Source organism: Cryptomeria japonica, chromosome 8, assembly GCF_030272615.1.
Source record: "Cryptomeria japonica chromosome 8, Sugi_1.0, whole genome shotgun sequence".
Classification (NCBI taxonomy): Eukaryota; Viridiplantae; Streptophyta; class Pinopsida; order Cupressales; family Cupressaceae; genus Cryptomeria; species Cryptomeria japonica.
The window spans coordinates 23,385,051-23,397,911 of NC_081412.1; the positions used below are offsets into that span (position 1 = coordinate 23,385,051).

The 12,861-nt window shown below is 35.4% G+C and overlaps 1 protein-coding gene across 2 annotated transcripts; it reads left to right on the top strand.

Annotated features, from left to right (window-relative positions):
- Positions 1 to 3,824: 3,824 nt before the first annotated feature.
- On the top strand, positions 3,825 to 6,760 carry LOC131051643 (nuclear intron maturase 2, mitochondrial). Of its 2 annotated transcripts, none has more exons than XM_057986208.1 (2): positions 3,825 to 6,166; positions 6,571 to 6,760. In XM_057986208.1, exon 1 carries the CDS (start codon positions 4,015 to 4,017, stop codon positions 6,094 to 6,096), a length of 2,082 nt encoding a protein of 693 aa, XP_057842191.1. In that variant the 5' UTR covers positions 3,825 to 4,014; the 3' UTR covers positions 6,097 to 6,166; positions 6,571 to 6,760. The 2 variants fall into 2 exon arrangements, with proteins under 2 accessions (XP_057842191.1, XP_057842192.1); XM_057986209.1 differs by having other exon boundaries at positions 6,606 to 6,760.
- The last annotated feature ends 6,101 nt before the right edge of the window (positions 6,761 to 12,861 follow it).

The following is a 12,861-nucleotide window of genomic DNA, read 5'->3' on the forward strand; positions in this document are numbered from 1 at the left end:
CATGATTTGGCAACACTCCAGAATATACTATCCTCATCATTAAACAACGAGATACATCTACTTTTTAGTACATCTTTCAGAGATTCGCATAGAATCGGATTGCCAATGGATATCTGTTTCCATACCCTCTTCCCATCCAATTCCATATTCTGCTCGAAGTAATCCTCAACAAACACACCATACATAGACTCGACAAGCTCAATCTAGAAGAACAAATATTAAATAAATATAAAATATTTATTTAATTGCTCATAGCCAATTTTTATGTGTATACAACACAAATTAGAATAATCAAACATTTTAGTAAAATAAATCACTTAATACAAGATTTATTTTGGGAAAGCCTTTAAAAAACATTGAGCAAACAATAGAACCACTATCTCTATATCCATAATAAGAATTTTACAATAAAATAAGATAATTCTTTCATCTTATCATGAAAATCTTAAACTCATTTTTCAGAGATATTTTAGTAGCATGTACTTGCCTTTTTATCAAACTCACTCATTTCGTCCTAAGAAGTTTATATATAAGTAAAAGAAAAACAAGAAAAGCTACCAAGGAAAGCTTATAACAAAAAAATTTACTATGAAAAACCAAGTTTTTTTTTTTTATCGATGAAGTATATTTTTATTTATATAAGTAATTTAAAAAAATATAATATATGAAAACACGCCCGTGATAATTGAACTGCACAAAAAACTACTCCCTTAAACCCATTACTACGTGATTACTACCAACTTATGCAACATATTACCCTTCTAATCTCCCATAGTCTTTTAATGAAAATTTAGAAAAGCTGAGTAAATAGTTCATAGGCTTATGCAAGATTTACAAAATTTACAATTCAAAACTCAAAATGGAAAAATATTCATACTATATGTAAGTTATTTCAATGTCTTCTTAGTTCATTCCTCCCAATAATATCCTTTCTTGAAATTTAATTGCTTCTTTGTAGATGTCTGTCTAGAATTCACCCCTGCATTTTGTTCTTTCTTCCAATCCCTAATGTTCTCCTTTACAAATATCCATCCCAATTGCACTTCTACTTGCCTATCTTCTTTGTCACTACCTACACTCCATAAGAAGAATGGTGAAAAAGGAGGGGTACATTCTACCACATGAATCTAATCACCACCCAGTGCCTTGAAACCTTTCTTTGGCATGGAAATGACAATCAATGACTCAAAATCGTAACACCATTCTCCCTTCATTGCCAAGTACATTATCCAACACGTATCCTCTTTCCCATCGAGCTTCAAACAACATGCCAGAAATAAACAAGCAATATCCATGTTTGTTTGGTACCTGTATTCTACCACCAAATGCTTTTCTGCCAAAATCATTTTTAGAATTTGGAAGAACATTGGATTATCAAACTCAAAAATGTTTTTTAGATGATCATCAAATGTTTTGCCCAAAAAATCCAACTATTATATCTTCATTATCAATGTGAAGTTGGCCTCCATCTCTACTCTTAAACACCTAGAAGATTCCTACCCGTGCTCAAATGAAATGAAATCTCCTTCATCAATTTTGCCTCCATAAAACCTATCTCGCACGCTACGAAGGCCTTAATAATCTCAACACACTCAATGGTTTTCAATTGCTTTGTCCTTTAGCTTCACTCTACACCCTTTCATCCTCCAAATGCACCTCCCAATAATCCTCCCAACTCATACCATCATTTCTTGTATTAAATGAAATTGCCCACTTCGACAGGGTGTCCACCACCTTATTACCATCACACCAAGTATGTGTAATTTTGAAATATGAAAAATAATTTAATTTTGGTCTTATTATTTTAATGTATTTATTTATCTTCCAAACTTGTGCTTCACCTTTCATGATTGCATTAACAATTATTTGGGAGTCCCTTCTAAATGTAATTTCAAAACCAAAAATTTGTTCACCAACTTGACGACAAGCAAAACTGCCTTGGCCTCCGTTTTGTTGTTTGTCAGATCCACAAGCTTTTGAGCTCCTATCGCTAAAATGCGATCCCTTCCAATCCCAAGTAACACATCATGCCCTTGCCAGATTGATATTACCTTGAGAAGCATCATCAAAAAATATTTTTGTCCATCCTTCATATGGTTTGAGTCACTCTACTTTTGTTGTATTATGGAAAGATGGATGAACCTACAAAGGCCCATTAACAGGCCGGAAAACTAAGTTTTTCTAATTAATGAACCCAAGTCACATTTCCAAAGGTGAACACCCAAGTTTTAAAACTATACAACATGAGTCAATACAACCTTCAAGGTAAACTCAAATTATGTTTCCAAACCATAAGTCCAAAACAAATTATTTTCATGTGACCCGTATTATTTATGTAAATTATATCACCTCCAAAAGTAAGTGCATATACAATGTTATGTACAAAAACTCTTTATGAGAATATCACAACACCCAAAGTGTGGCATCCTACTTTAAGGCGGACCACAAATTTTATTTTTACGCAAGATGCACAACACCTTTCTCAACATATACCATACCACTTTTTGTAGGAACATTTTTTTTTTTAATCCCACTCTTTCTTTTTCATTTTCCTAGACAATAAGTTTGCGTTGAGAGATGACCATACATAATGAGATCATTACTTTACATGGAGCCTTCTATCCTTTTATGTCTCAATATTTACTTATATGTTTCTAAGTGCTTGTTTATTTTGAAATACATCTTCATGTGAGGATTCACATGCATCTTAAAGTGTGGTAAGATGTAATTATGTAATTTGTATACTCATGTCATTTCTCTAGTCATTGGGAATTGAACTAGTACATAACTGTGATATTTATTACATTTTTAGTGTTCAAATACATTCATTTGAGCATTAATTCATAATTAATTATCATTGAAAATTGTAGAGCATATAATGAGCATTCAATAGAAATAAATTTCAACTTGGAGTTTTAATTTAAAGTACTGTACATAAACAACAATCTATCGAACAAGGAATCTACTACGATATATGCTTTAAGATGCACAAGTCAAGGTGACAAGTATCTAAAGGAGAGTAGTTATCTAAAGGACCAACTTAACTATAGGATGTGACGCGTAAAGAGAAGTCACCTTGATGACCAAGTGATTCATCTTAATGAGAAAGATGTGACACCTAATTACCATCAAGTAAGGAGTTGAATGACATACATATGACATGTGCTTCCATCAATGAAGGAGATGACATGTGCTCTTATTTTCTAATTTACTCAAGTACATCACATTAACTACCTAGGTAAATTTAATATAAGATGTAATAAATCATTAATTATACCCACTTTAAAAGGAACAATACTTTGCATTAGAATAAATCATCCATATCACTTAGATGCTTGTTTGTTATTTGCCATTATTTATCACAACTATAGAAAGAATCTTATTAAGAAAGTCATTCTAAAAGATTTTGAATTTTATGATTGAAAAATTTATACAAAACATTTTAAAATATCACTAATCTTTTATTATTAGCAAGAAACAAAGAATATAACACATCAAATAAATTAGATATTAATTACTTATTTATATAATATGAAAATTAATCGATAACAATAAAATTGACTCATATCAACTATAATTCTATGTGAAATTTGAGGCATCAAACATAGCCAAATTGTGTGTATTGTATACTAAATGAATGAAATCTATAATATTTCAGTTCTTTAGCTCTATCATTATTCTACAAATTTAATACTAATTCCTTAGCATTCAATTTTCCTAAAATATTATTAATTTATAAGCTCTATCATTAGATGGCTAGCTAAATTAATCTAGGTTTTGATTTATCCTTGATTTGTGTGCACTATTCAATTAGCATAGCTTAAGTTTCGGGAATTATTTTCCGCTGCACATAAAGATTATGACTCACTTAAAATTGTCTCAGGATACACTTCTTCAGGGTTTAATGGGGTTTTTTCACCATAGCTCTTCTGCAAAGCTGAACAGCCGAGGAAACACATGCACACGATGTGTTGCAACTTCAAATGTGGGGAGAAGTAGCATTAGCGCAATATAATGCTTCGCAGATGGAGGGCTATCTGTTTACAAGTACATATTTACCCTCTAAGAAGCAGCTGCAGGCCTCTCTTCACAGTTGCTCAAGAAGTAACAAAGAGAGAAGACCCATATACGTTGATGAAAGAAGATGGTATTCAGGTATGTTCGGACATGTGGATACAAGCTTTTAAGAATCATACCAAACCAATAACCAATGTTACAAATTTTTTAAAGAGGTTTGAGTTGTGGGTACTTGCTTATCAGAAAGTTTATGCTGATGAAACTGGCATGCCTTGTGCTAAGAATGCAATTCACTGGAATGCCTTAGAAAATTTGTTATCACTTAGAAACGCTGTATTAGAATCTAAATTCATGTGGGATTCAAGGACTGATTTTTATATTAGGTCCCCCAAGGATAAGACTAGGTTGGAGCAGCAGCTGTCTAAGACCAAGCTTAGACAACTCATGACATCTGCACAGCCGAGTCCTTTTCAAGATAGGATTGTGCAGGAAGTTTTGCTTATGATCTTGGAACCTATTTTCGAGCCTAGGTTTAGTCAGAAATCTTATGCGTTTAGGCCTGGAAGGAATGCTCATACCGTGCTGAGAGTCATTAGGAGTAAATTTGGTGGATATGCTTGGTTTTTGAAGGGTGATTTGAGCACCATATTCGATGGGCTTGAGACTAAGATAGTAATGGGTTGTCTTTCAAGGGTTGTTAAAGATAAGAACGTGAATGGGCTGATCAGGTCAGCTCTTATGAAGCCTGTTATGAATACATCAAGCGATGAACGAAAGAAAAAGAAAAAGAAAAAGAAGGGGAAATTTCCAAGGAAGAGGTATTTAGCCGAGGACGAGCCCAAGCCTGATCCTCATTGGCTAGAGACCTTCTTTGGATTTGCGCCAGAAGAGGCAGCTAAGGTTCCATCATGGGGACACTGTGGAGTGTTGAGCCCCCTTCTCATGAATATATGTCTTAACGAGTTAGACCAGTGGATGGAGGAAAGGATTGCTGAGTTTTATAGGCCTTCAAGTTCTGATGTTATATGGAAGGATTCCATTGATGCAGGAAGCTACAATCCTGCCTGGCCAGAATTTGTTCCAACTAGTAGTAGGGAGAAAACTAGGAAGATGGACTATATTCGTTATGGTGGGCATATCTTGATTGGAGTGAGAGGTCCTCGTAGAGGTGCTAATTACATTCGGAAAAAAATAATAGAATTTTGTGAAGAGAAGTATGGCCTAAACCTTGATAAAGATGGTTTTCCAATAGAACACATAAGCAGGGGGATTGTGTTTCTGGACCATTTAATCTGTCGGCGTGTAATATATCCAACCCTGAGATATACTGGAACTGGTGGGGAAATTGTTAGTAAAAAAGGTGTAGGTACTCTGCTTTCTGTTACCGCCAGCTTGGAGCAGTGTATTTGTCAATTTCGAAAATTAAGATTTGTTAAGGGTGATAGGGATCCTGATCCACAGCCTTGTTATCGAATGATTCATGCAACTCAGGGACACAATAACTCACAAATGAATAAGTTTCTTGAAACAATGGCAGAGTGGTACAGATATGCAGACAATCGAAAGAAAGTAACTAGATTTTGCTCCTATATTGTTCGGGGGTCTCTTGCAAAGCTATATGCTGCCAAGTATAAGCTTCGCTCTCGAGCCAAGGTTTACAAGATTGCCTCCCGCAATCTCAGCCGTCCGTTAAAAAGGAGGGAAGGGCATGTGCCAGACTACAATGATCTTTTAAGAATGGGGCTTGTAGATGCCATCAGTGGCATTGAATTTTCTAATAGTGCTTTGATACCTACAACTGACTACACTCCCTTTTCTACGAACTGGATACCAGACCACGAGAAAGTTTTGCATGAATATATAAATGTTCTAACTCCAAAAACGTTTCGAGAACAACGGGCTTTACTGAAGCAAAAGGGGCTAGTTACACCACAGGAGTACATGTCAATTATGGTGTGGAATTTCAAAATGTATGGTGTATTTGTCGATGGCGTGCCTATTTCGGAAAATCAGTTCAAACAGCAAGGAGAGGTACCTGAATCCGGAGACAAAGGTGAAAAAGATAAAACAATCCCATAAGATGCTGAGGCAAAGGTCAATATGATCTCTTTCTTCCAGTCAAAGGCCATAATCTTGAAGCAACAGAAAGGTGATTCTTGTGTTCCAGTCCAAGGTTATCACCAAAATTTCTGTTATGGTCTGTAGCCAGAGTCTTCAGGATATATATAATGCAGTGAAATTTTCTATCGCCTAATTTAAATGTTTAAAATGTGTAAAACCAGTTTAATGTATTTGATGAGAACAACCAATATTATAATAGGATGACTGAATTCTTTATACTTGAAAATTCATTGAGAATCTTGCATTTGTTATACCTGAGATGTAATATGTGAAAACAAAGTGCACAGATGCACGCTCTAGGTTGAGTTTGTAATCAAGTTCATTTTGTTTTGTTCTCTTGATGGCATCAAAAGTATTTACTTGTGCTTGATTCTGCATGAAACTAGAGCTGGCCGTAGTACCCATTTATTATGCTCATGCTTTTGAAATCAGGATACATCTTTGTTGGTGATTGTACCACACATCAGGCATTGCAGCTCAGGGGCTTGTATTTTAGAGTAGGAGGCAACCGTGGGGGAGCTTAAGCAGCATAGTCTGTAAGTCTGTGCTAGATAAGTGATCCATTTCAAATTGATGTGCATCATACCCATATAATAAATAAGAGATTTGATTCTTTTGAACATATTTTTATCTTCTAAATTGTGTACATTCTCAGATAATTATATTATGAGGTTTACTCTACTTGCTGCAAGTTAAATTTCGGTCCAGTGGCCACAGTGATTTGAACTGCTGTAAATATTTACCTAGAATAAACTGATGATTCAGCTTATATGGGACATGTGAAATGATAAACTGAAATTTAAATCTTTCCTTGGATGTTGCATCCCTCTGTAGAAGCAACTATACCAGCAGCTATACCAGAAGTTTGTATCTATATCTGTTCTTCCATTATTCATTTTCTATTTAAGGTCACTCATTCTAGATTCAATAATATGTTTTGAATACTTGCTATTTTTTGTACTGCTTGCGACTACATCAGTCTGGATTAGATTTCTGAAAGAAATAATAAATTATTTTATTACCTGTGGTAAAAATATTGAATTTTTGTATTCCAAAGGTCAATTAAGATGAAAAAGTGAAAAAGTTACTTGAGATGTGTCTGAAAATACAGAAAGCTGTGCAGTCAAGGAAAACTGAATATAAACACACAGACTTTTAAGACACCTAGAGACTTGATAGCTTCTTCATCTGCAAGTTTTCTTGCTCACCTGTTTAATTGCCTTCAAACTTGAAGTGGAAAATAACAATAAACCTTAAAGATAGAGATTTCCACAATCCATAGAATAGATCATAAAGTTGTTTCCGGATTAAATTGTGTATAGATTTTTGAGTCAACGTTTCGAATCACACTCCGTGATCCATCATCAGGATAAAGAGAGCCAAAAGAATCAGTCCAGTGTTTCAAATCACACTCCGTGATCCATCATCAGGATAAAGAGAGCCAAAAGAATCCTGATTCTTTTGGCTCTCTTTATCCTGATGATGGATCACGGAGTGTGATTTGAAACATTGATTCAAAAATCTATACACAATTTAATCCAGAAACAACTTTATGATCAACAATAAACCTACTCAGGAGAAGCAATGGCAACACAGTCCTAAATGCAGAAGAAAGAAATAATTGCAGACTTAAAAGTATACAAGAAAATTTACCCTGGGAAAACTCTTTCTAGAAATAAACCCAGCAAATACAACACTCAAGCAAATACAACACTCAATTACTGAATTAACTCAACTGTTCAAAATACAAGAAGATATTTTGTATTTAAGCATAACCCTAATCCATGTGTGAGTATTTATAAGCAACCACTAAGCGATATTACAGTAAATTGATACAAAACCATCAACCAAAATACCATCCAATAGGGCCCAAAATATTTTTCTAGCCCCCAGATGTGGGTGGGTGTTCAGTTGATAAGGGGTATTAAACATACAAAGTATGCAACACATATCCAACAAAACTTGCTTCCAATAATTAATATTGAAGAGACCCACAGACACGTTACATCTAATATGTGTATCTGTAAAGAAAACACTTTGGTTGTTTTGGAAGAATTATAGGTATTTTATTGTCAGTCTAGGATTTCCAGGGACTTGCAACTATTTAAGACCCTGATGGAGTGACTTGAGGCCCCTTTTCAGAGCAATAGCTTTGGCCATGTTATTTGACTTCATTCATGATTAGACCTATTCTTGCTTGGCCAGCATTCCCTTTTGATGCACCATCAAAATAAAGGCTTTGCCCACCAAGTCTCTATGATTCTGGAAGCTGTGCATTCTGTGTGTTGCCATCTTAAGGCAGCAGTTCTTGTATGTCTCCATTTTCCGAATGAGTCATTTATCAGAGACGTTAGCCAATTTGATTCATGTAGGCTAAGTCAGGTATTTTAAGGGAATAATTAATTAATTAAATATAAATTTTCCTAATATTCTTGGGATTATTTATATTTAATTGATTAAAAGCTGAACCTTGGCTATTTTAATTAAGTGACTTTATTTTATGTCAATGGAAAATTCTAAAGTGGGTCACTTTATGAGTGGAAAAATGAAATAAAATAAAATAAAATAAAGTAATTCTCTCAAAGATTGGATATAAAAGGGGTTGAGAGCCAAAAACAAATTCATTTTTGACTTGTTATTTTTGTAGAGAGTTTTGAGAGCTTTTTTTGGTTCAAGAAACCCTAGGACGAAAATGGCTAGGGTTCTTTCTTGGTTGATTGGACGAAAATCCATTTCAGCCAACCTTGGTGGATTTGCACAAGATTCATAGGTGTATCTGTTGGATTAGATTGGTTTCAGTGGTGAGACATCTACCCTAGCCAATTTGTAGATGGAATAACTAACACAGGTTTCACGCAGGTGTTGAACAATTAGAGATTCAATAATTTACTTGAAGTTTGTAGGCAACTATAAATTATTATTTTTCACTCCAATTTAATAGATAAAGGTTATTTTCACTTTGGGTTCTATTCCAGGAGTGCAAGTTGGGATGCCATGGTATTGAGGATACCCTTTTTGCTGGGTGATTGGAGATATGGGAGAGTTGAGCGATTTCATTTTTAATGCTGGCCACCATTTTTAGCTAACAATTTGGGCGAGATTTTATAGTGCAGGTCATGGGTCTTTGCTCCTCTAAAAATTGGTCATTACTTTCTTAAAAGGTGGCGTGTGAGTGCCCATTGCAGACAGCCATATGCTTACATTTTGAGGCATATTTAAGGGGGTTTTGAAGCCCCTGTTGCAAGTGAAACTTTCCTAGCAGGAGGGCGTGAGGGTTTAGCCTAACCACAATTACATTTGGGAGTTTGTGGGGGTCCTACATAATGCTGGCGCAGACCTATATAACAACCACAGGTAGCCTGAAAGGACAAATTGGTTAATTTGGATGGATTTTGAACTGTGTAGGGCAGACTGTACACTGGAACGACATCTTCCTCACTGTGATCAACCTTCAAAGAGGCCTGAAACTTGTTGTAAATATATTTCTGTACTAGCCATTTCTGGATAGTTCGTTAAATGTTGTATTTCTTATGCTCAAACTTTCAGAATAAGGAGAAGCAACTATTTGATTTAATCTCTCCACATATATAATGATTGAATGTATGATGAAATGTTGTTCTAAGAATTCTATGATGAGCATGCATCATCTTATCAAACAAATGGCAAGAATGTTTGGTCAATCCAGCAGCACATCAACAGTTTGATGAATTGCCTGTCAAGCAAAATTAGTGGAAATTGCCAGTTTGTTTAAAATATTCCAATAGGGGTTCCTACCAGCATGTGGTGTTTGATCTTCTATTGCAGAGATATCAGTAGTTCAGGATAGTAATCAGTAGAAAGATGAAGACTAGTTTGGAACTCATGACAGAATTTTTGCAAGTCTTTCAAGATCAGAAGAATCTAACCACATTACTAGAGCATCTTGAGATGTTGGAATCTTACCTATCAGTTGGAAAGAAAGAAAGAAGAAGGGACAAAGGAAAATGAAGGCAGCAAGAATGAACAAGAAGAAGAAATCTTTGCTTCTCATGCCAAGTAACTTGGGAGCCCAAGTACCTATGCAAGGATAAAGAGGCAAAGTTGTTAGAGGAAGGATCATTAGTTACATAAGGAGAGGCTGAAAAAGAGAAGATGGAACAAGAAGATTGTCAAATTGCCCTTCCAGACATTTTAGTAGAGGAGCGTGCTAATGTTGACCCTGCTAAATATCTCAGTGCTTTCATGCCATCTTTTCAGGAAGTTCGCAAGGAATCACAAAAAGACGAATTTGATATTAAAGGTCATGTTGCTTCTGAAAATGAGGATCTCAGTGCTTTCATGCCATCTTTTCAGGAAGTTCACAAGGAATCACAAAAAGATGAATTTGATATTAAAGGTCATGTTGCTTCTGAAAATGAGGATCTCAGTGCTTTCATGCCATCTTTTCAGGAAGTTCGCAAGGAATCACAAAAAGACGAATTTGATATTAAAGGTCATGTTGCTTCTGAAAATGATGATGAAGCTAATTTTGAAAGTGCTTTTGCATGTGAGGAGGAATACATGAGTCTTCATGATAGTGCTGAGATCGAAGATATGCTGATTTGGAGTTTTGCTAAATCAACAACTAATGAAGGTATGAATGTATTTGATGACTCATTGATTGAGTATAGACCTGTCCTAACTACAATGCAAGAATTTGGCCAAGGTAATGATGTAGCTGATTTTGAAAATTATGTTAATGAAGACGATTCAGAAATGTGGTTGTGTGAATGGCCAAATCCCTTGGCTGAGTTTGATCGAAGGCCTAGTGCATTACAAATTTTGAAGAATCAATTGTTGGTCCCTGATGAAAATGATGTTCAAATATTTATTTTATGTTAATGGAAAATTATAAAGTGGGTCACTTTATGAGCGGGAAAATGAAATAAAAGAAAATTAAATAAAGGATTTCTCTCAAAGATGGGATATTAAAAGGGTTGAGAGCCAAAAAGAATTACATCCTTGACGTGTTATTTTCTTGGAGAGCTTTGAGAACTCTTCTTTTGGTTCAGCAAGCCCCAGGACAAAAACCCTTGGGTTCTTTTTTGGTTGATTGGGTGAAAACCCATTTTAGCCAACCTTGGTGGACTCGCACAGGATTCATAGGTACATCTATTGGATTGGATTGGTTTTACTGGTGAAACATCTACCCTAGCCAGTTTGTAGGTGGAATCACACAGGTTTCATGCAAGTGCTGAACAATTGGAGATTCAATAATTTACTGGAAGTTTGCAGGCAACTATAAATTGTTATTTTCACTTCGATTTAACAGATGAATGTTATTTTTCAGTTTTGGTTCTAGTCTAGGAGCAAGCTGGGATGCCATGGTATTGAGGATATCCCCTTTGTTGGGCAATTTGAGATATGGAGAGTTGGGTGATTTCATCTTTAATGCTGGCCACCATTTTTAGCAGACAACCTGGGTGAGATTTTATAATGCAGGTTGTGGGTTTTTTGCCCTCTAAAAATTGGTCATTACCCTCTTAAAAGGTGGCATGTGTGCCCATTGCAAGTTGCTCCATTCTAGACAGCCATATGCTTACATTTTGAGGCAGATTTAAGGGGTTCGAAGCCCTTGTTGCAGGTCGAACTTTCCCAGTAGGAGGGTGTGGGGGTTTAGCACAGCCACAACTACGTTTGGGAGTTTGTGGGAGTCATGGGAGTACTTCATAATGCTGGTGCAGACCCATATAATATCTACAGGTAGCCTAAAAGGACAGAGTTGTTAGTTCGGTTGGATTTTGAACTGTGTAGGGCAGACTGTATGCTGTAATAGCATCTTTCTCATTGTGATCAGCCTTCAAAGAGGTCAAAAGCTCATTGCAAGTATATCTCTGTACTAGCTGTTTGTGGATAGTTTGTCGAATGCTGTATTTCTTAAGCTCAAACTTTCAGAATAAGTAAAAAAACAAGGGATTGAATGTATGATGAAACGTTGTTCTAAGAATTCTATGATGAGCATGTATTCATTTTATTAAACAAATGGCAAGAATGTTTAGTCAAACCTGTGACACACCAACTGTTTGATGAAATTCCTCTCAAGCAAAATTAGTGGAAAGTACAGTTCCATTGGGTTTCTTCATCCAATCTATCAAAATCAATGTTTCCAATGTCTTCAGTTCCTGGCTTCCATACTTCCCCAGGTCATCTTTCTTTTTTGCCAGAGTTTGTTTTATTCTATAATATGGACAAAATAATCTTGATAATGGCTGGATAGGTTCACATAATGCTGTTTTGGAAGGTCAACACACTCCTGATCAGCTGTTAGCATTAAGGTAAGGTAATTGTTTAGGTTGTTACATAGCCAGCATGCCTCATGGGTGTATGAGACCTTCAGGGAACGATGTTACTTTGTATTTCCCTTCATAGTTTCCACAAAACATATTTCTCCAAATTTTACATAGGCAATTCCACATTAAGGGAGATGATAGAGTTTGAAAGTTTAGCTTTCTGAGAACTGAATCTAGAACTTATGTAGCAGTGAGGTGTTCAAGAAATAAATAATAAAGTGTCATAACTGATAACTGATAAATTTGATGCACTGCAAAAATACCACCTAATTGAAAACTGATAAATTTGCTAACTGATAACTGATAAATTGGATACGTTGTGAAAAACACCGCCTAAATGAAAACTAATAAAGTTAATAAGGTATAACTGATAAATTTGATACACTGCAAAAACACCACCTAAACGAAAACTGAT